The sequence below is a fragment of the Sus scrofa genome, chromosome 1 (assembly GCF_000003025.6).
Source record: "Sus scrofa isolate TJ Tabasco breed Duroc chromosome 1, Sscrofa11.1, whole genome shotgun sequence".
Lineage (NCBI taxonomy): Eukaryota > Metazoa > Chordata > Mammalia > Artiodactyla > Suidae > Sus > Sus scrofa.
This window is the reverse complement of record NC_010443.5, coordinates 180130335-180153706: the sequence shown is the minus strand read 5'-3', so window position 1 is coordinate 180153706 and position 23372 is coordinate 180130335. Positions and strand designations below refer to the sequence as shown.

At 40.9% G+C, this 23372-nt stretch overlaps 1 protein-coding gene and 1 long non-coding RNA gene across 8 annotated transcripts in view; one reads left to right on the top strand and one right to left on the bottom strand.

The window, feature by feature from the left end:
• LOC110262144 lies at nt 290-8694 on the bottom strand. The gene is made up of 4 exons (XR_002346745.1): nt 8606-8694; nt 7550-7899; nt 5725-5866; nt 290-421 (listed from the first exon to the last, which is right to left on the bottom strand). It is a non-coding gene; the product is annotated as an uncharacterized LOC110262144 (long non-coding RNA).
• The window catches only part of CDKL1 (cyclin dependent kinase like 1), a 64467-nt gene continuing 48950 nt past the window's right edge, over nt 7856-23372 (top strand). The window contains exons 1-2 of one of the 7 annotated variants that reach the window (XM_021101475.1): nt 7856-7942; nt 8950-9235. In XM_021101475.1, coding sequence (XP_020957134.1) covers nt 9068-9235 — 168 coding nt within the window. In that variant the 5' untranslated portion in view covers nt 7856-7942; nt 8950-9067. Of the gene's footprint in view, nt 7943-7964; nt 8319-8510; nt 9236-23372 lie in introns of those variants that run through there. The other 6 variants (XM_021101479.1, XM_021101459.1, XM_021101467.1 and 3 more) reach the window with 6 other exon arrangements.

The following is a 23372-nucleotide window of genomic DNA, read 5'->3' as shown; positions in this document are numbered from 1 at the left end:
AGTTAAGTATTCTTTAGTTCTCTGAGTGACAAAAAAAGATGTTTTTCCTTGATTGGTAGGTGCTAAGTGAATCTGTATGTTTACATATGTTGTCAGTAAAGTATGGAATACATCTTAGTGTAAATGAAATTCCCACCTGAACAGAAAACAGTGTGCAGAGATGATTAGCATCCTAACAATAAAAGCTACTACGGTTATAACACTCACTGAATCCTCACAACTTTAAGCGACAGTTAATTTCTAGGCTGCAGATGACACAAATGAAGCCTAGGGAAGCTGAGTAACTTGCCTCACAGATGGTTCATAGCAGAGCTGGATTTGATCCCAGGCAGTCTGGCTCCAGAGTTCATTCTCTTACTGGGAACATCAGGTCAGATGATACCGTAGAAAAATAAATATGTTGCTGTTGAAGGGGAAGGACCTATTATTTAGAGGGAATATTGTTTAAATTTGTATTTTTCACAAGGACCAATGCATGGGTTCATTTTAGATGCCTCACAGTATCTCACTACTAATATCTGACAATGAGCTACTCTTATGAAAACTATTTACAAGAATAGGATTTCTCCATGTGATCATAACTATGATCTTCATTTAATCCTTTGCATGAATGCAGCTTAAAGATGACTTTATGAAACCATTTAGAGCTTTTGGATCAACAGACACCTAAAAATACAATGGTTGGCATGGGAAATATATCTAGGGTGACAGAGGTTTCTCTTTGTACAAAGAGTTATTTCAACCCCAATGAATAGCATCATACAGTTTCTATAAAGAGGGGAAAGTTGAGAAGACTGAGAGTGTTAACTCCATTCAAGAAATGTATGCATTTCTAGGAGTTCCCGTTGTGGTCCAGTGGGTAACGAACCCAGCTAGTAACCATGAGGATATGGGTTCGATCCCTGACCTGGCTCAGTGAGCTAAGGATCTAGCGTTGCTGTGGTGTGGTGTAGGCCAGCGGTTACAGCTCCGATGTGACCCCTAGCCTGGGAACCTCCATATGCCACTTGTGGGTCTCTCAGCAGACAGAAAAAAAAAAAGTATGCATTTCTAAAACAATCCGAATGAAAAAAATCTTACTTTTAAGAATATTTTTAAAATGTACATAGTTTCTATTTCCTGTCCTCTCCTCCTCTCCTCTGCCTCCACCTTGTCACACCTGTGACTATTCGCTTTGATATTGGGTTTTCTCAAGGCAGATTTACATTTCTTTAACCATGTAATTAAAACTATCTAATGGGAAGCCACATTACAGTACAACAGGTGGAAAGAATACAACTCAGAATTGAGATCGAGGTTCTGGGCCTGTTTTTTGCCTAGAACGAATTTGGTTTTTGACTCTCAAAAAGTCATTTTGATTTTCTCTGTTTCCTCAAATGCCAGATGTGTCCTCTCTCCTTCACAGAACCTCTGGAGTGTTTTCAAAAGCAACAAGTACATTGTAAACTCTAGCCCTCTAAGTTCACCTGTCTAGTTTCCTTCAGGGAATACACTCACTGGGAGAAGAGGCATGAGAGCAGGCTCTGCACGTTGATACCATGTTTGATCTCAGGAAAGTCTCCTCTCAGTCCCCAGAACCCAGCATGGTATCTGACCAACGTCACCACCCAGCAAATGTCTGCTTTCCAAACAGCTCTTTCTGTGTCACAGCTTTAAGTTGAAGTTCAGAAAGTAATTAATGTCATTTATTGTCTCATACATTTTTTTGGAAATTTACCTTTTCTTCCCCCTAAGGAAATTTTCCTTTTTCCCAAGAATATAATGATTCAGGAATCATAAGTGCACAGAAATGTACACAGATCACTTATGATTTAAGTGTGGTTAGCAATCCTCTGTCCAAAGTGTAAGAGATGTACACACTTTGAGGTTTGGAGACGTATTTCCTAAAGAAGGATCACCATATACACTGCCTCACCAGCTGATGGCCCAGAGACAACAACATAGAACCCCTCGGGTTTTGTGCTAATATTTGCTAAGCATTTAGGTTCATTGGCAAAAGTATGGGTGGTTGTTTTAAAATCTGAAAAAGCAAAAGAGTATTGATGTTGTTAAAGGGAGGCTCAGAAACAAAGAAAGCTTTTAGAAAAGGGGCTTTAAAAGAATGGCTTGCCGCAGATAAAATGCAAAGAGTATTATTTCTTTAAAGGGAAAAATACACAAAAAAATAACTAAGGTTATGTTAATTCGGGATAAAAACACTTTATTCTGTTTTCAGCTGGGCCCACATACAATGTAAAGGATAATAGGCTTTTATTTTATTTAAACTGATTTTCCATTATTTCCATTAATGTACCTTTTATATGGCCAGATAAAGAGGGAAAGTTATTTGCATGCCTAGTTTTGTAGCATGTAAGCAGTAACTGGTTAGGAAGAACTTGACTTGAAACCTGGCTCCTCTTTAGGCTGTTCACAAGGTGTTCTTAGTTGTTCTAACTCCATTCACCACCACCAGAAACAGCTTTGGAAACAGGTGGAATTGGTGTGAACTCTGCTATCAGCCCTGGATAGCTGAGTGGTCATGTCTCTATGGACCAAACTTTCAGAGGCTCAGTTTCTTCTTTAATAAAATGGAGGAGTTAAAAATTCTAACCAATTAACAAATCTGGCTGTATAAGACTGTTATAAAGATTAGAGATAATGTGGATACTGAGCCTGAAACAGAAATACCCCTAGATGGTAGTTATTAACTATTTTCTCTGTGTGCCCTGGAAACAATTTCTAAATCCACTTAAAGCAGCAAAAGTAAAGTATTTCCTCAAGCAGCTGAATAGTGTCCTTTTAAGATCACAGTGACTAAGCTCCCTTATCCTTACAGGAAACATAATAGGGTAGGGGGGAGCTTCAAGAACTGCCCTGGGTTCAGCACTCAGATAAGGCCTCAGTGTTATGCCCAACCTCACAGAAGTTTGCTCTTCAGAGGTGGAAGCTGCACACAGATGACACTGCTGTACCACTGTAATAAGGAAGCATACTGATAAGACTTACCCTCCTGGCAACCTAAAAAAAAAGAAGAAGGGTACTATATTGTGCATTTTAAGTACTCTGGGTCAACTCCAGTGTCCTATAATTAACTCAAAAATTCTGAAAACCACCCTATTGTTTTAGGCAGTATTTGCAAACAGGAGCAAAAGTTCTGGAGTTCAGAATGCCCTCGTTCCAATCCCCACTTCAAAACTCACTAGCTTTGTGTCCTTAGACACATTACTTATCCATTCTAAAACTCACTTCCCTCATCTGAAACTCAGGACAATACTGATGCCTATCTCCTAGGGTTGTTGTAAGGCTCATACATGAAATATTCTTAGCATAATGCCTGCCATGAAGTAAGCACTAGTTAAATAATTACTGTAGTTGTTGTTGTTTAGGCAATAATAATTCTCCTGCACGAGATCAAATACCAGTAAGAAGGTAGAAATCCTGGTCTCTGACTCTAAATCCCAGGCTCTTTCTCTTACCATGTGTTACTCTACTAAATATTTATTGCTTCCTTAAATGATTAAAATACCACAGTACTATTTGTGTTCTCCAGGGGCACTGAAGTGTTCTAATTATGCAAAGGTACAAATCAAAAATCGCTGTAAGTGGAAAATAATATTGTTGTTTCACTGTTCTTTGCACTTGCTTAAGAAAAAGAACCCCACATATCAGATCATTTCTCAGTCTCCCAAGAACTTTACTTCCCAAGAGTTACAATTCTTTGATGTCAAAACCAATTTTAGTCCTGCCAGCTGCAAGGACTGCCAGTGATTCAATGGTGTAGAGGCCATAGTATCTTTTCTGTTTGGGGCCAAATGGTGACATCAAATATTTGCCTCCCTTTCAAAGTTGTTCTCTCATATTTTGCTCCAATTTCCTCCAAACAAAACAAGTGGTGCAGCTGCACATCCTGCCAGCTTTCTGGTTTACTGCTTAGTTAAGCATAAATAACTGTACACTTGCTCCCTACTTTACCCCTGAACTTGGCACAGCTCCAGGCTCCTTGGGTACTGAACCTTGTGGAGTCCATAAAGTTAATTTTCCAGACTAACTTTAGCCTGGAATGAACTTCAGAAAGGGTAGTGCGGAAAAAAATTCACATTGACTTCCCATCTTATTTAAAAATAATGTTTTAAATTGTCAAATAGAAACATTCACCAACATAGACCATATTCTAGGCCATAAAACAAACCTCAACACATTTCAGAGGATTTAAATCACTCAAAAGGATTTCTCTGAAAATAATGGAATTTTTTTATGTTTACTTTAATTACTCAATGAATTTTATTACATTTATAGTTGTACAACAATCATCACAACCAAATTTTATAACACTTCCATCCAAACCCTCAGTGCATTCCCCCCACCCCCCCAACCTGTCTCATTTGGAAACCGTAAGTTTTTCAAAGTCTGTGAGGTTTTTTTTTTAATATTCAGATAATTTAATATAAAAGGAAAAATATGTGAGTTAGTATCTTGAAAACAATGGAATTAAACTAGAAATCAATAATAGAAAGATACCTGGAAAATCTGTAAAAAACAAAAAAAAAAAACAGTTGGAAATTAAACAACATAGTTCAAAATAACCCATGGGTCAAACAGGAAGTCACAGGAGAAATTAAAAAATATTTTGAGGAGTTCCCATCGTGGCACAGTGGTTAACAAATATGACTAGGAACCATGAGGTTGCGGGTTCGGTCCCTGCCCTTGCTCAGTGGGTTAACGATCCGGCGTTGCCGTGAGCTGTGGTGTAGGTTGCAGATGCGGCTCGGATCCCGCATTGCTGTGGCTCTGGCGTAGGCCAGTGGCTACAGCTCCAATTGGACCCCTAGCCTGGGAACCTCCATATGCCGTGGGAGCGGCCCAAGAAATAGCAACAACAGCAACAACAAAAGACAAAAGACAAAAAAAAAAAAAAAAAAAAAAAATGCCCATAAATTTAAATAGCTAGATGAAATATACAAATTCCATTAGACACAAACTAGTAAAGCTCACTCAAGAAAAAACAGATATCATGAATAGTCCTATATTTTGATAAATAAATAGAATTATAATTAAAAACATTTCAATAATAAAAGTTTCAGGAAGAATTTGTTTTGGCAAATTCTACCAAATATTTAAGGAATACATAATACCAATTTAATTTAAACTTCTCCATAAGATAAAGGTTAAAGAAGCAGTTACAGACACATTTTATGAAATCAACATTACCTTGATACCTAAACCACACAAAGACATGAAAATAAAACTATAGATGAATGTCTCTCAGAAACAATGTAAAAATACTCAATAAGATATTATTAATCAATTCCAGCAATGTATCAAAAAGATAGAATATCATAACCAAGTTGGATTTATCCCAGGAATGTAAGCTTGTTTCAAAATTTTAAAATCAATTTATTTTATCAATAGACTAAACAAGAAGTCATATTATTATCTCTATATATGTAGAAAAGTATTCAACAAAATATACCATGCATTCATTATTAAAAACAAAACCAAAAAACCCACCTTTCAGCAAATTACAATTAAAGAGAACTTTCTCAATGTAATAAAGGGCTTCTGTGTTAGTTCTATATTGCTGTGTAACAAGCCCAAAACATAAATGTCAAGCAGTTATTGTCTCACAATTTCTGGAGGCTGGAAATCTAGGTATGACTTATCTAGGTATCTCTAAATCAAGGTGTCCCACAAAAGTGAATTTATATTGTTAGCTGGGGCTACAATCTCATCCAAACAAAGACTTACGGAAACAGAGATGGTGATAGGGAGATCCACTTCCAAGCTCACACACAAGGTTGTTGGCAGGACTCAATTCTTCACAGAATACTGGATTGAGTCTTCTTGGCTTCCTCAATTCCTTGCCATAGGGCATCTCACAACATGGCACCTGGATTCCCTCAGAGGAAGTGAGTGAGAGAGTACAAGAGTACTCAAGGCAGAAATCATAGTCTCTTCATAACCAAATCCCAGAAGTGATATTCCATTATGTTAAACATACTTTATTCCTTAGAAGCAAGTCACTAGGTCAAGCCTACACTGAATGGCAGTGGAGTATACAAAGGCATGACTACCATGAGGTAGGGATCATTAAGGGCCATCTCAGAGGTTGCCTACCACGACCTCTACGAAGAAATCTAGTTAGCATCATACCTAATGGTGCAAGACTGAATGTTTTCCTCCTAAAATCACTAATAAGGATGTCTGCTCTCACCACTTCTATTTGCTACTACACTGGAGGACATACCAAGTGCAATAAGGCAGGAAAAACAAAGAAAAAGCATTCCAGTTACGAAAAACAAAAACTGCTTCTATTTGCAGATGACATGATTGTCCAAAAAAAAAAAAAAAAACCACAAGGAACTTAAAAAACCCTTCTAGAATCTATAAGTGAGAAAACATACAGGTGGCAAATTAGCATTTGAAAAACTGCTCAATGTTAGTCATTAGGGAAATGCAAATTAAAATCACAAGTGACCATCATCCACTTATTAGAACGGCTGAATCAAAAGAACTGAATACCGGAGTTCCTGTAGTGGCGCAGTGGTTAACAAATCCGACTAGGAACCATGAGGTTGTGGGTTCGGTCCCTGCCCTTGCTCAGTGGGTTAACGATCAGGTGTTGCTGTGAGCTGTGGTGTAGGTCGCAGACTCGGCTCGTATCCCGCGTTGCTGTGGCTCTGGCGTAGGCTGGCAGCTACAGCTCCGATTCGACCCCTAGGCTGGGAACCTCCATATGCCGTGGGAGCAGCCCAAGAAATAGCAAAAAGACAAAAAAAAAAAAAAAAAAAAAAAAAAAACTGAATACCAATTGCTGGCAAAGACACAGAGTAATTGGAACATTGTGGGCAGGAATGTAAAATGGTAGTTACTTTGGAAAACATTTTAGCAGTCATTTACAATAACATATACTTAACATATGACCCAGCAGTACTCCTCCTAAGTATTATCTTCCCAAGAGAAACAAAAACATATGTTCAAACCAAAGACCATGCATGAATGTTTAGAGTGGCTTAGTTTATACTCTCCAAAGCTGGAAACAACTCAAATGTTCTTCAATTGGGGTTAACAAACTATGGCTTATCCATACAGTGGAATACTACTCACTAATAAAAAGTAACAAACTGCTGATAAATGCAGCAACGTGGATGAATCTCCAATACATTATATTGAATGAAAGCTGCTTAGCCTCAAAAGGCTACATAATATATATTTCCATTTATATGACATCTGGAAGAGGCATAAAAACAGAAAACACATGAGTGGTTGCTGTTTAGAAACAATTTCTGGGAGGTTCACAGACCACCTTTAGCCCATCCCTGGACCCCATCTATATGCCACTCCATTTTCAAAGCAGCCACCAATCTCTCTCCTTCCACCTTCATCCTGAACCCTATCTTGATTTACATTTAGTGGTATTCTGCTTGGCACAGGACTGGTACTTGTGTCATAGGCGGTATGCTAATTTTCCCTCCTCAGGTATTGCTTCTAGGGCTAACATCATCTCAGTGCTAGGCATATGTAACAAGACAGAAGATAAAGTTTTGAGGCAATCTGCCCAGAGACAAATTACCTTATTTCACGATTTCCCCAGGTCCATTAACTTTCCACCATTGTGCTCAGACCTGACAAGTAGAAGCCAGTTGGGAGAAGGATGGAAATGTGGAACAGAAAACAGGGCAGGCTCCGTAAGCCTCTATTTCTCACATTATAAATCTCAGCTACAGTGCAAGTCAGCGGTCAAGGACCATATCCCCTCTGCCCCCACTCCTCCACCCAAGCTAGTGGGGGATAATTTCTGACTTTAACCAGTTTTACTCATCTTACCGCCCTCTTCCTCTTTTCCTCTCTCCCTTTTTTCCATTCATTCCTTTCTGGCGGCTACCGCATTGAGGTAGAAACTGCCTTCAAGGCGTTTACAGTCTGGTAGAGAATACCGGCGAGTAATCAGTTACACCGCAGCGAGGTACAGGCCGCGGGGAGGGGGGGGGGGGGCCTCCTGGCGCAGGCGTCTTCCCAGCCGACTTTGCCAGAGCTGCTTTCTCCACAACCTGCTGGAGTTTGCAATCTGAAGGCCTTCTCTCCCCGGCTGAGGAACTAGCAGGGACCCCTGCCCACGTTCAGAACAGCTCCTCCAGCGCGGCAAGGGCCGTCCACGCGGGCCCTCCGCCGTGGCCAAGATCGTGGCCGCTCCGGGAGGGAAGCCGGGGCGCGGCGGTCCCGCACAGGCCAGCCCGGGGCGGAGGCCCGTTCCCATAGGGATCGCGGGCGGGCCGGCGGCCACCCAGCCGGGGGAGAGTCTGCGAGGCGGGAGCGAGGTCAGGCCCGGCAGCCGCGGCGCTGTGAGTCCCGGGCGAGGAGGGAGACGCGAGCCCGGGCGCCACGTGGCGCCGTTCGAGGCTGCGCGGCGCGGGCCGGGACGCGGGTGGGAAGCCGGGAGGCGCTGGGGGCTTTTCTCAGTTGCGGCGGGGCGGAAGAGGTGGCCCGGGAGGCGGAGGGACCGCGCGGCCCGGCTCCTCGCTGGGCTCCGGACCAGCCCCGGGAGGTGCGGGGCTGTTGGGCGCGGGGCGAGCGCCTTGCCGGGCTCTCCCCCGTCCCGCCCGTCCTCGCCGCGCCCCGTCCTACTTACCCCGCCCCGCCCCCGGGGAGCAGGGAGGTGTCTTCTTGCCGAAGGGAAATGAGACCCGATATTAGAACCAGGGAAGCCCTTAGCGGTCCTGGCCCTCCAGCCAGCTCAGGTGTCTTAGATCGGATAAACTTAACATTAAAAAAGATAGATTGTCTTACAACTCGATTCGTTTTGGGATGGCAGGTTACATTTTAACTTGCAGGGTATATAACAGACGATTAAACTTTGGGTTACCGGAGGCCGCTAACTCTCATCCTTGATCGAGTGGCCACGGCTGAGAGAAGAGGCTTTAAGGGAATGGGTCAATTCTTAATTCTTTAGTAAGTGCTGTTGTTCTGTTCTAGGTCCTTGACAAAGACCCATCGTTGAGTGGGGCACTAGTGCAAGCTTCATGCTGATATTTTATCAGCGACATTGTCAAACTATGTGAAGATTCATTTTAAGAAGATTTATTTATCTGTGATGGAGAAGTATGAAAAAATTGGGAAAATAGGCGAAGGATCCTATGGAGTTGTTTTCAAATGCAGAAATAGAGACACGGGTCAGATTGTGGCCATCAAGAGGTTTTTGGAATCCGAAGATGACCCTGTGATAAAGAAAATCGCCCTTCGAGAAATCCGCATGCTAAAGGTAATGACTTCTGAATTTTCAGACACTAAAAAAAAATTTAAAAAAAAATTAAAGTGGGTCATGTTATATGAAATAAATGCCCTATGATGCCATTACACCTCCTTCCTTCATGGATTTTTGTCCCCCATGACACAAATGGGACGTCTGTGCAGGAGTCACAAATTATATAATGAATTAAAGCAGAGCCATAAGTGCAGGGAAAGGTGGTATTCACTTTCAGAGAGGCTATGGGATAGTTTATTTTTCTTCCCAGTAGCTTTTTTTCCCCATGTCACCTGTAGATCTGGTTCTTGTAGAGCCATCAATTTTGATAGCACTGGAATTTTCCACACCTCCAGTCAGCCAGCATGCATGATTTTTAAACTTCTAGGCTGTCTTCTGTGGGTATTCTCAGTCCATGAAAAGCATACATCATGCACCTGTTTTCAGATTGTTAGGAAGCGGACAGATTTTCCTTATGCCTCAGTTTATCTACTGTTGAGCATCATAATGTCTTGTCTCTAGAAGAAGGATTTTTCTCAAAGAAGTGAAATGATGGCTTTAAAAAATGTTTATTTAGTTAATTCTGGGAGACTGATATGGGAGGGAGGGGTATTGTTTATTTGAAGCTGAAAGTTTTGCTTGTTTGTTTGTTTGTTTGTTTTCCTGGAATGGAAATTAAGAAGGAAAAGTATGGTTCCTTCTTTTCTGAATTTCTGTGAAGATGAAACCCAAATCCAAACCTGGGTAGAATGTGACATATAATCAACACAGTGTGGGTTAACTTTCAACAGACTTTCACAGTGGGGGTTGGCCTCAAACAGTTAGAGCCTCTGTGTTCTGACAGGTATAACTTAGTATCTGAAAAGGAAGGAGCAACCTTGTGGAAACTGAGTGGAAGATCCAGGGGATTTTCTCTTACCTTTGCTTCTCTGTTTTCTCCAGGCCTGTCTAAAAGTCTTCTGCTCCCCATGAATTGAGTGTGTGGGGTTATATCTGTATAAGGACCCTGAGTGGGAAGTAGCAGGCTTTGGATAAATTTAAATGGGTGGATAATAGGGAGACTTTCTCAGTTTGAGTTTAGGACATTCTTGTATGATGTTGTCAGTTCTATGAAGACACTCCCAGAGCCCCAGAACTGCTCCCCTAGGAAAGAGCCGGACCTGCAGTGTTTGTCCCTCCCATCACCTGGATGCTTTCCCCCTGTCCCCTCTCACATTACCACAGGGTCTCACTGTTTGTCCGGTGCCCTTGGGTGTTTTTCACCTTCTCAGGCTTTCCCTAGAGGAGCAGGTGATAAAGATAACTGTATTTCACAGAGGTCATTTACTCCAAAGAAAAGCCAGTCTGTTTCTAGTGGAGAGAGACTGTTTCTGATTCTGAAAGTCACCTGCCAGTGCCACTCTGAAACATCTCGCTATTATTTAGCAAGACCGTGTTTACAGGTTTAGTCCCTGAATTAATTCAGTTCCTCCAGGATGGGGACCTCACTTCTGTGTCTCTGTATCAACCACTTGGCATACAATACGCCTCCAGTAAATGTTATTGTTGGGTTGGCAAAAAGATACTAACAAAATAAGCTCTTAGGAAGGGTAGGTGTTGCCAAAAATTAGGAAGTTAGATGTGTTCTCTTGAACAACTGAATAATGGTGTCCTCTGAAGGATAGAAGTGTATGCATGGGAACCTGATTTCAAAGCACACAGCCCTCCATTCTCCAAAGTCAAGTGCGCAGCTGTAGAGTCCCCTGATCTGTATGAAGTGTTGGGACTGGATTCTCAGTAGAGCCTGTCCTTTCAAGCCCTAACTTTTCAGATTTCTGCGATATGCCTAACACATAATGGATGCTTAAATATTTGCTAAGCTAGTGAATTGAGAGTTTGTTAATGAAGTCATGCTTTCTCTATTTATTTATTCAATAAATATTTGTGGAAGCCATTGTGCCTAAAATGATGTTTATACAAAGTTGTGCATCCTGCATTTCAGACATTTAACAGGTAGAGGATGAATTTCCCTTCAGTTTTCAATCCCAATAGACTGGGTTCCTAACGGGCAGGACCTGTGTCATTCACCTTGTGTCCCCATGCCTGGCATGAACCCTGTTCATAAAGTGTTTGGATGCATGCTTAAAATAGGCTTTGCAATGTTTAGGGAGGCATAGAATGAGAGGTAAGGCATTCAGGGCAGACAGTCTCTCCTAGGGAGGAAAAAGGTGCCTAATGGAAAGGAGTATATTGAGGGAACACAGGTAATAACTCGGAAGTCTTAGCCAGGATGTCTGCTAGGTACTAACGGGCCAGGGAGGCAAGAGAAGGAAAGAAAGCCTGCATCTTTTCAGATGGGGTGTGAGGAATTTCCTGGAATATAGGTCTGGCCTTGGGATAAGTGCTGGTTAGCATCTACCTGCCCCTTGGTCCCAGGCTGCCTTTGTGGTTTGGAGCCTGCCTCCAGGGGACATGCTGTCATCCCTGAGAACAGGAAACTGGTGAGATTTAGACTCGTGTTTTAGGGCCTCATCCGAGCTGAGATTCAAGGCAGATATCCAAAGCCCATGGGAAGGGAGTGCTAAACTGGGAGCCAAGCACAGTCTGTGGGCCCAGGCTCAAAGGTTCAGGGGCTCAGTGAGCGTGAGTTCCTAGGGTTTTCCTTGCACACCCTTCATGGGGCTGGGGCAGTTAATGACCCCTGCTAAGATCAGGAACTAGGAAGACTGAGGCTGAAGTGACCTTAGCAGGTGAGAGTAGGCAGGAGCTGACCCCAGACTGCTCTAATTACTATTAAGGAAAGCAAGAAAGGTAGATTAGGATCAGATGTAGAAGGCTTCAAATGCCAGGCTGAGGAGTTTGGTGTTGTGAAAAGAGGAAAGACAGCTAGGATGTTTTTATGAGAAAGTTGTCATTTATTTGCATACTTTTGAATTTCATGGACCAATAAAATTTCAGAAAAATACTGTTTTTAGAGATTGGGTGGTCAGCATTTTAAGAGACCAGTTTATCACCATTACCTCATAAAAGAAAGGACATTTTAATATATTTTTAAAAAAAAACTAGGAAAGACACAATTTTAGAAAAAAAAGCACAGTCTTCCTGAGAGAGTAGTTGACAACTAAAAACAGCATATATATGCACACATATGTTTCTTTGGTGTGTGAAAGTGTATGAATGTAATTGTGTGTGAGATATTATTGCCCTTATTTTTCTCACTTAGCTATCCTTTGATGAAAATGGAGTTATCACTTGTTTTGTGCAGCCTAAATCTCATAAAAATTAGTACTATGGTAACAAAAAGACTCCCCAGATCAGATGATGTTCTACTTATAGGATCTATATCTGATACAACAAAATACTAATGCTGCAAAAGAACTGAATGGTCCCTTGGTTTTATATTGTAATAGAATTCCGTGTGTATCTATTCTCAGACAATATCTTGTATATGTCTTTTAAACCATTTATTTAACCATTTAGAGCAACTCCTAGTAGTTGCTTTTGGACTCTTTTAAAAATGATAGCTGTTTGCATTAAGCAGATAAGATCAGAGGGGTGAATTTTCCAGCAGTCAGTTGCATAATTGTCAAGGCAGCACATCTACAGCACTTCCCATTCTTGATCCGAAATCATATGTGAAGATGTCACTATCCATTAGTAAATCCTTCTGAGGATGGTAATTATTATCAAGAAACCTATTTTGCTGATATTTTTAAAAAACATGTTTTTCTGAAAACTTTAAACAATTTTCAAATAGCATTATTTCACACCATTTGAGATAAAAAACAGTGTGGCACATTTTTATGAGATAAACTCTGTATTTGTTCTAATACACTGCTTTCTAAGTTAAATGTAATTCACCCTTCATCAAGAGGTCCTACTGCAGTCAACCCTTTAATGTTTTCATATAAATCTTATTTTTTCCAGATTACGTAATTAGGCTTTTAGAAAAATAAAGCTGCTCCAGTTAAAATCAGTTAGCTCATACTCTATTTTAAGAACAAATTAAGTAGGAGTTCCCACTGTGGCACAGTTAGTTACGAATGCGACTGTTAAGGCTCAGGTCACAGCAGGAGCATGGGTTTGATACCCTGCCTGAAGCAGTGGGTTAAAGGATACAGCATTGCTGCAGCTGTGGTGTAGGTCAGCAGCTGCGGCTCAGCTCGGATTCAGTCTCTGGCCTGGGAACTTCCCTGTGCCATGGGTGTGGCCATAAAAAAAAAATTAAGTACTATCTTGGTGAGAGTAATAAAATTGTTCTGCAGTACTGAGACTCAAAGCAACTATCTTACCCTTTCTGAAGCTAGTGTTCCATTGTGGGGGAAAAAAAAGTCAATATTTTCGGTCAGTGTTTTTGATGTGACACCTGTGTGTAAGATAGTTGACATGAGTTTATTTTGGCAAGTTTTTACAGAACTGCCATGTCCCAGGCACTCTTCTTGGCTCCTGTCCTCACACATACAGAGAGACTAGCAGTAAACAAATGATTATATGGCAAGTGGTGAAAAATGAAGCAGAATAAGGGGGTAAATGATGATGGAGGGGCTTGCTTTTTATAAAGAATGTTTAGGAAAAGCCTTGCTGATGAATGACATTTGAAGGCATTCCAGAAGAAATGTGGAGAGGTGACTCCTGCAGCTATTCAGTAGGAAAATATTCCAGACGGGGAGAAGAGTAAGACAGCCCCCCCCCCAAACAAAAATCAAGTGATGTGTTCTAGGAGGAGCCGAAAGATGAGTATAATCGGAGCAGAGTAAGTGAGGGGAGAGTCACTGGAGGTGAAGTTAGAGGCTAGAAATTCAGACATGAGGGCCTTTGGGGCCATGGTAGGGACTATGGATTTTGTTTTGAACGAGATGGGAGCCATCAGAGGGTTTTGAGCAGGGGAGTGCCCTGGCATGACCTACGCTCTAGAAGGATTCATCTAGCTGCAGCTTGCTGCAGCCCCATGAGCAGGAAGATCTATTGGAAGACTACAGTTGTGGTCCAGATGTGAGGTGATGGTGTTTGGGTCAGAGGGGCAGCAGTGGAGGTAGTCAGACTCAAGATTTATCCTTAGAGAAGAGCTTGCAGGAATCTGATTTTTGGATGAGGAATCAAGAACAACTCCAAAGTACTTGACTTGAATAACTGGAAGAACAAAGAGATCATTCACTGTGATAGGGAAATTTGGGGGAAAGAAAGTCAAGAGTTCTATTTTGGATTTGTTATGTTTGAGATACAAATCCACTGTAAAGTGGGCCATTAAATGCACAAGCCTGGCATTCAGAGAACCCTCCAGGTTGGAGATTATCAAGTTGGGAGACATCAGCATATAGCATTTAAAGCCATCTGATTTAAATATCCCCAGGCCAATAGGGAATGGAGAGACAAATACCAAAGACTGAGCTCTGGAGCTCCCGCATCCTGAGGCCAGGACACTGAGGAACCAGCAACTGAAGCAAGAAGGGGTAATTTTTGCAGTAGGAAAATCCCAAGAGCAATGTTCTTAAAAGCTGAGGGAAGAAGATGTTTCAGAAATGAGAGGGAAGGTCATTGATGTCAAGGTCACCATTAGTACTGATTTAGAATTAGCCTTTGGCTTTGAAGATAGGCGGGTCATTGGTGCTCTTGACAAGAACTGTTTGGGTAGAGTGGGAGGATTGAAAGCTTCATCAGAGAATTCAAAAGAGGATGAGAAGGGTGAAGTGAAGGTAGTGATAGAGGCAACCCTTCTGCGGAGTTTTATTGTAAAAGGAAGCTGAGAAATGTGGTAATATGCTTAGGAAGGTGTGATGTCAAGACATTTGAAGTTGTTTTTAATAAGGGAGAAATAAGTATATTCATCTGCTAATGGAGGGAAAGAATTCCTGGAACCATGACCTTGAGTTACTAAACTGGACCATGACCAAAAATAGCTACTATAGCATAATAAAGGACAAGGTAATGGATCTGCTAGGAGATTAGGCTCCCTCTTCATCTTCTTTTTTTTTTATTATTACTATTATTACTTCATGAATTTTATTACATTTATAAGTGTACAGCAATCATCACAACCAAATTTTACAGCATTTCTATCCCAAACCCTCAGTGCATCCCCCCACCCTGCAACCTGTCTCATTTGGAAACCATAAGTTTTTCAAAGTATGTGAGTCAGTATCTGTTTTGCAAAGAAGTTCATTGTGTCCTTTTTTTAGATTCCACATGTAGGTAATAGCATTTGATGTTGGTGGCTCATTGTCTGTCTTCACTTAGCATGATAATTTCTAGGTCCATCCATGTTGCTACAAATGCCAATATTTCCTTCCTTTTAATGGCTGAGTAATATTCCATTGAGTATCTGTACCACATCTTCTTGATCCACTCCTCTGTAGATGGACATTTAGGTTGTTTCCATGTTTTGGCTATTGTAAATAATGCTGCAGTGAACATTGGACTACATGTGTCTTTGCGAGTCATGGTGTTCTCTGGGTAGATGCCCAGGAGTGGGATTGCTGGATCAAATGGGAGTTCTATTTTTAGTTTTCTGAGGAATCTCCATACTGTTTTCCACAGTGGTTGCACCAATTTACAATCCCACCAACAGTGTACTAGGGTTCCTTTTTCTCTACACTCTCTCCAGCACTTATTGTCTGTAGACATTTGGATGATGGCCATTCTGGCTGGTGTAAGGTGGTACCTCATTGTGGTTTTGATGTGCGTTTCTCTAATAATGAGTGATGTTGAACATCTTTTCATGTGTTTTTTGGCCATCTGTATGTCTTCTTTGGAGAATTATCTGTTTAGATCTTCTGCCCATTTCTTGATGGGGTTGTTTGTTTTTTTGGTATTGAGCAGTAGGAGGAGTTTATAAATTTTGGAGATTGTCAGTTAATTGTCAGTCGATTCATTTGCAAAGATTTTCTCCCATTCTGTGGGCTGTCTTTTTATTTTGTTTAGGGTTTCCTTTGCTGTGCAGAAACTTTTAAATTTAATTAGGTCCCATTTGTTTATTTTTGTTTTTACTGTCGTTACTCTAAGAGGTGGATCTGAGAAGATGTTGCTGTCGTTTATGTCAGAGAGTGTTTGGCCTATGTTTTCCTCTAAGAGTTTTATAGTATCTGGCCTTATATCTAGGTCTTTAATCCATTTTGAGTTTATTTGTATGTATGGTGTTGGAGAATGTTCTCATTTCATTCTTTTACATGTGGCTGTCCAGTTTTCCCAGCACCACTAACTGAATAGGCTGTCTTTTCTCCATTGTATATTCTTGCCTCCTTTGTTCATAAATTAGTTGGGTGTAGGTGCGTGGGCTTCATTCTGGGCTTTCTATCCTGTTCCACTGATCTATATTTCTGTCTTTATGCCAGTACCATACAGTTTTGATGATTGTTGCATTGTAGTGTAGTCTGAAGTCAGGGAGCTCCATTTTTCTTTTTCAGGATGTCTTGGCTATTCTGGGTCTTTTGTGCTTCCAAACAAATTTTAAAATATTTTGTTAAAGTTCTGTGAAAAATGTCCTTGATGATTTGATAGGGATTGCGTTGAATCTGTAGATTGTCTTGGGTAGTATAGTAATTTTGATAATATTAACTCTTCTAATCTGCAAGCATGGTATGTCTTTCCATCTATTTGTGTCAACTTTGATTTCTTTCATCAGTGTCTTATATTTTTCAGAGTACAGGTCTTTTGTCTCTTTAGGTGGGTTTACTCCTAGGTATTTTATTCTTTTGGATGCGATGGTAAACAGGATTGCTTCCCTAGTTTCTCTTTCTGAACTTTCATTGTTATTATATAGAAATGCCATCTATTTCTGTGTATTAATTTTGTATCCTGCAACTTTGCCAAATGCATGGATGAGCTCTAACAGCTTTCTGATAGCGTCTTTAGGATTCTCTAGGTATAGTATCATGTCATCTGCAAATAATGATAGTTTTACTTCCTTTCCAATTTGGATTCCTTTTATTTCTTTTACTTATCTGATTGCCTTGGCTAGGACTTCCAAAACTATGTTGAATAGTAGTAGCTAGAGGGGACATCCTTGTCTTGTTCCTGATCTCAGCAGGAATTCTTTCAGCTTTTCACCATTCAGTTTGATGTTAGCTCTGGGTTTGTTATATACAGCCTTTATTATGTTGAGGTAGGTTCCCTCTGTGCCACTTTCTGAAGGGTTTTTATCAGAAATGGGTATTGAATTTTGTCAAAGGCTTTTTCTGCATCTATTGAGCAGATCATATGGTTTTTATTCTTCAGTTTGTTAATGTGGTGTATCACACTGATTAATTTGTGGACATTGAAGAACCCGTGCATCCCTGGGATAAATCCCTCTTGATCATGATGTACAGTTCTTTTAATGTATTGTTGGATGCGGTTTGCTAGTATTTTGTTGAGGATTTTTGTGTCTATGTTCATCAGTGAAACTGGCCTGTAGTTTTCTTTTTTTGTGGTATCTTTGTATGCTTTTGCACTCAGGGTGATGGTGGCCTCATAGAATGAGTTTGGGAGTATCCCTTCCTCTGCAATGTTTTGGAACAGTTTCAGAAGGAGAGGTGTTAGCTCATCTCTAAATGTTTGATAGAATTTGCCTGTGAAGCCATCTGGTTCTGGACTTTTGTTTGTTGGAAGTTTTTTCATCACAGTTTAAATTTCAGTTCTTGTGATGGGTCCATTCATCTTTTCTATTTCATCTTGGTTTAGTCTTGGAAGATTGTACTTTTCTAAGAATTAGTCCATTTCTTCTGGGTTTTCCATTTTATTGGCATATGGTTGCATCTAGTAGTCTCTTATGATCCTCTGCATTTCTGTGATGTCCATTGTTATTTCTCCTTTTTCATTTCTAATTTTATTGATTTGAGTCCTCTCTCTTTTTTGCTTGATAAGTCTGGCTAAGGGTTTATCAATTTTGTTGATCTTTTCAAAGAACCACCTTTTCATTTCATTGATCTTTTCTATGGTTTTCTTCATTTCCATTTCATTGATTTCTGCTCTGATCTTTATGATTTCTTTCCTTCTACTCACTTTAGGTCTTGTCTGTTCTTCTCTCTCTAGCTGCTGTAGATGTAAAATTAGATTGTTTATTTGAGCTTTTTCTTGTTTCCTGAGGTGGGCTTGTATTGTTATACACTTTCCTCTTAGAATGGCGTTTGCTGCATCCCATAGGTTTTGGGATGTCATATCTTTGTTGTCATTTGCTTCTAGGTGTTTTTTACTTTCCTCTTTGATTTCTTCAGTGACCCATTGGTTGTTTAGTAGTATGTTGTTTAGTCTCCACGCGTCTGTGTTTTTTGTAATTTTTTTCTTGTTGTTGATTTCCAGTCATATAGCGTAGTGGTGAGAAAAGATGCTTGATATGATTTCAATTTTCTTAAAGTTTCTGAGGTTTGATTTGTAGCCCAGGATGTGATCAATCTTAGAGAAATGTTCCATGTGCACTTGAGAAGAATGTGTATTCTGTTGCTTTTGGATGGAGTGTCCTATAAATATCTATTAAGTCCATCTGGTTTAATGCTTCATTCAGGGCCTGTGTTTCCTTATTGATTTTCTGTCTGGGTGATCTGTCCATTGCTGTAAGTGGGATGTTAATGTCCTCCACTATGATTGTGTTATTGTTGATTTGTCCTTTTAAGTTTGTTAGCAGCTGTCTTATATATTGTAGTGAACCTACGTTGGGTATGTAGATATTTAAAATCTTCTTGGATTGGTCCTTGGATCATTATTTAGTGTCCTTCCTTGTCTCTTAAAATAGTCTTCATTTTAAAGTCTATTTTGTCCGATATGAATATTGCTACTCCAGCTTTCTTTTGATTCCCATTTTCATGGACCATTTTCTTCCATCCTCTCCCCTTCCATTTGTATGTGTCCCTAGAAGTGAAGTGGGTCTTTTGAAGACAGCATATATATGGGTCTTGTTTTTGTATCCATTTAGCCAGTCTCTGTCTTTTGGTTTGGGGGTTTAATCCATTAACATTTAAGGTAATTGTTGATATGTATATTCTTATTGCCATGTATTAATTACTTTGGATTTGTTGTTGTTGTTGCTCTTATTTCTTGCCTTCTCTTGATCTCTCCTCTTGTGGTTTTATGACTATCTTTAGTGGTGTATTTGAGTTGATTTTTCTTATTTGTTTGTGTATCAATTGTAGATTTTTGGTTTGCAGTTATTCTAAAGTTTTGATATAAGAGCCCATATATATATAAGATTGTTTTAAGTTGTTGTTCTCTTAATTGCAAATGCATCTCCAATGTCCTGCATTTGTACCCTCCTCTTCTCACAATTTCTGATTTTGGTGGCATGATTGTGCATGGATGATTTTGTATCTCTACTGTATATATACCTTTATTGGTGAGCCTTGTCATTTGCGGTATTTTTGTTTCCTGTTGCTGTCTTTTCTTTTCTGCCTAGAGGAATTCCTTTAGTATTTGTTGTAAGGCTGGTTTAGTGTTGCTGAATTCTCTCAGCTTTTGCTTATCTGTGAAGGTTTTGATTTCTCCTTCAAATCTGAATGAGAGCCTTGCTGGGTAAAGTAATCTTGGTTGGAGATTTTTACCTTTCATCGTGTTAAGTATATCATGCCACTCCCTTCTGGCCTGCAGAGTTTCTGCTGAGAAATATGCCAATAACCTTATTGGGGTTCCCTTGTATGTTATTTATTTCTTTTCCCTAGCTGCTTTCAAGATTTTCTCTTTGTCTTTAATTTTGGTCAGTTTGATTAATATGTATCTTGGGGTATTCCTCCTTGGGTTTATTTTATATGGTACTCATTGCACTTCCTGGATTTGAGTGAGTGGTTCCTTTCGCATGTTAGGGACGTTTTTGGATATTGTCTCTTGGAATATTTTTTCTGTCCCTTTCTCTTCTCCTTCTGGCACCCCTATAATATGGATGTTTGTGTGTTTAATGTTGTCCCAGAGTTCTCTGAGACTCTCTTTATTTGTTTTCTATCTTTTCTCTCTTTTCTGTTCCACATCTGTAATTTCTACTAATCTGTTCTCCACCTTACTTATTCACTCTTCTGCCTCCTGTATTCTGCTGTTGTTGCTGTTGGATGAATTTTTTACTTCAGTTATTGTATTTTGCATCTCTTCTTGTTTAAGTTTTATATCTTGTATTTCTTTGCTCAGTGTTTCCTGTAAACTATCCATCTTTGCCTCTAGTTTATTTCCAATGTCTTGCATCATCCTCAGCATCAATAGTCTAAAGTCTTTTTCCTGGAGGCTGAGACTCTCCTGAGCACTTAGCTGATTTTCTGGGGTTTTTTCTTTCTCCCTTATCTGAGCTATAGTTCTCTGTCTTTTCATTTTTATAGGTTTTTGGTGTGGTGACCTTTTTGTAGACAATGGTGTTGTAGCCTTTCTTATTTCTGATGCCTGCCCCCCTTGCAGCTGAAGTTTGTACAGGGGCTTGCTGTGGGCTTCCTGATGGGAGGGACTGATGCCTGCCCACTGGTAGGTGGAGCTGATTCTAATCCCTCTGGTGGGTGGGACTTTGTCTCTGGGTGAGAATAGAGGCTGCTTTGTGCCTGGGAGGTCTTTGGGCAGCCTGTTTACTGATGGGTGGGGCTCTGGTCCCCCTGAATTGTTGTTTGGCCTAGCGCTTCTAAGTGCTGGTGGGTGGGGCCAGATTTTCCCAAAATGGCCACCTGCAGAGAAATGCACGCCGATGATTATTCCCAAGGGTTTTACCACCAATATCCTTTCCCTACAACAAGCCACATTCACCCCATTTTCCCTGGAGATCCACCAAGAACTGCAGTCAGGTCCGACCCAGATTCCTATGGAGACTTTGCTTTGCCCTGGGACCAAGTGCATGTGAAAGTCTGTGTGGACCTTTCAAGAATGGGGATCTCCATTTCCCTCAGTCCCGTGGAGCTCCTGCGCACAAGCCTCACTGGCCTTCAATGCCAGATGCTCCAGGGGCTCTTTCTCCCAGTGCCAGATCCCCAGGCATGGGGACTTGACATGGGGCTCAGAACTCTCACTCCTGTAGGTGAGTCTCTGTGATAGTTACAGTCTGTGGGGCTTCCCACCCTGGAGGTATGGGGTTGTTTATATCATGTAATCACCCCTCCTACCTGTTGATGTGGTGTCCTCTTTGTCTTCTGGAGTAGGTTATCTTTTTGAAAGTTTCGACTCCATTTGTTTGAAGGTTGTTCAGCATTTGGTTGTAATTTTGTTGTTTTTATGGAAGAAGTTGAGCTCAGGTTCCACCATCTTAATCCCGTCTCTCCCCTCTTCTTTTATTTGGAATGTTGTTAGGTTCTTTTCATACACTGTCCTTAATCTTTATGTGATCTTAAATCTATTGGTGTAGAACTTCTTTCACCAGGCTGTATGACATCTGATTTTCATATGACTCTTGAACCCTTTAGGGAAAAAGTCAACGCATTTCTCATAACTAGGGTTCAAGCATGTAAAGTTTTTTGTTTTTTTCTGCTTTTTTTTTTTTTTTTTTTTTTTTGTCTTTCTAGGGCCATACCCATAGCACATGGAAGTTCCCAGGCTAGGGGTTGAATTGGCGCTGCAGCTGCCTGCCTATGCCACAGCCACAGCAATGCGGGATCCAAGAAAGCTGCATTTGTGACCTACACCACAGCTCATGGCAACACCAGATCCTTAACCCAGTGAGCAAGGCCAAGGATCACACCTGAGTCCTCAAGGATGTTTGTTGGGTTCGTTAACCACTGAGCCGTGATGGAACTCCTAAAGTTATTTTGGATAGGAGATAGGATGATCATGGCAGAAGCCAGGTTGTAGAAAGAGACAAAAGTCCCTGAAAGGAAATCACCTTAAATCAAGAAGTCCAGGAGTTCCCATCGTGGCACAGCGGAAACAGATCCAACTAGGAACCATGAGGTTGTGGGTTAGATCCCTGGCCTAGCTCCGTGATTTAAGGATCTGGTGTTGCCGTGAGCTGTGGTGTAGGTCACAGACGCAGCTCGGATCTGGCTGCGAGATCCTCTATCGTAGGCCAGCAGCAACAGCTCTGATTCTGCCCCTAGCCTGGGAACCTCCATCTGCTGCAGGTGAAGCCTAAAGATACAAAAAGACAAAAAGACAAAAAAAAAAAAAAAAAAAAAAAAAAAAAATCAGGAGTTCCCATCTTGGCTCAGCAGAAGTGACTATAACTGGTATCCATGAGGATGCAGGTTTGATCCCTGGCCATCTTCAGTGATTTAAAGGATCTGGCATTGCTGTGAGCTGTGGTATAGGTTGAAAATGCAGCTTGGATCCCGAGTTGCTCTAGCTGTGGCGTAGGCTGGTGATTGCAGTTCCTGATTCCACCCCTAGTCTGGGAACCTCCATATGGTGAGGGTGCGGCCCTAGAAAGACCAAAAAATAAATAAATAAATAAATAAATAAATAAATAAATAAGTCTGGCCTCACAGACCTGTGTTGGAAAGTGGGCACTGTTTTGCCTAAAGCAGATGGTTGTCCTTGAACTTACACCAGTGCCCTGAGGAATATCTATGTGTCCATCAAGAAAAGAACTGTGTGGTTCAAAATAAACACAAGCCAATCAACACATATTAATTGTTTGACTAAGTTCCCTATGCTGTTAGATCTCTCTTTGGAAAGCAAATGGTAGAATCAGAGAATTACTACCAGCAGCTAGGTGGTTCCTGGGCAGATGTTGGTAGTATGGTCAATGGTGCAGCAGCCTCAGAGGACATCAGACCTACATCAGTCAAGGTTTGTGACTCCCCTCCGTCCAGAAGATGAGAAAATCATGAGCAGTACTAAGGAGAAGGAATCATATTGCCATTTGGTGACTCAGTGGGTCTTGAGTGAAGTGCCAAAATCATTGCCTAGAACGCACAAACTACACAAACCACCTTAGAAGGTAGGTATTGTTATCCCATTTTTCTGATGGATTTAGGATGGTTGATGATTTGTCATGGCCTTCTGGTTTGTATTCTGGGGTGCAGACACAGTTCTGTCTGTCCCCATATCCATGCTATGGTGCTTCCACACATCAGAGACATCATATTTAACCAAACACCATATATTTTTTTTTTGGCCACACCCACAGCCTGTAGAAGTTCCTGGGCCAGAGATCCAACCCATGCCACATCAGTAAGCAGAGCCACAGCAGTGACAACGCTGAATCCTTAACTCACTGAGCCACCAGGGATCTCCACAGACACTGTACTCTTAAGCCTCCCAATGACTGGACCTCAGAACTTAGCCTGCCTTTGCCTTCAGCAGGCCTTAGCTCTGA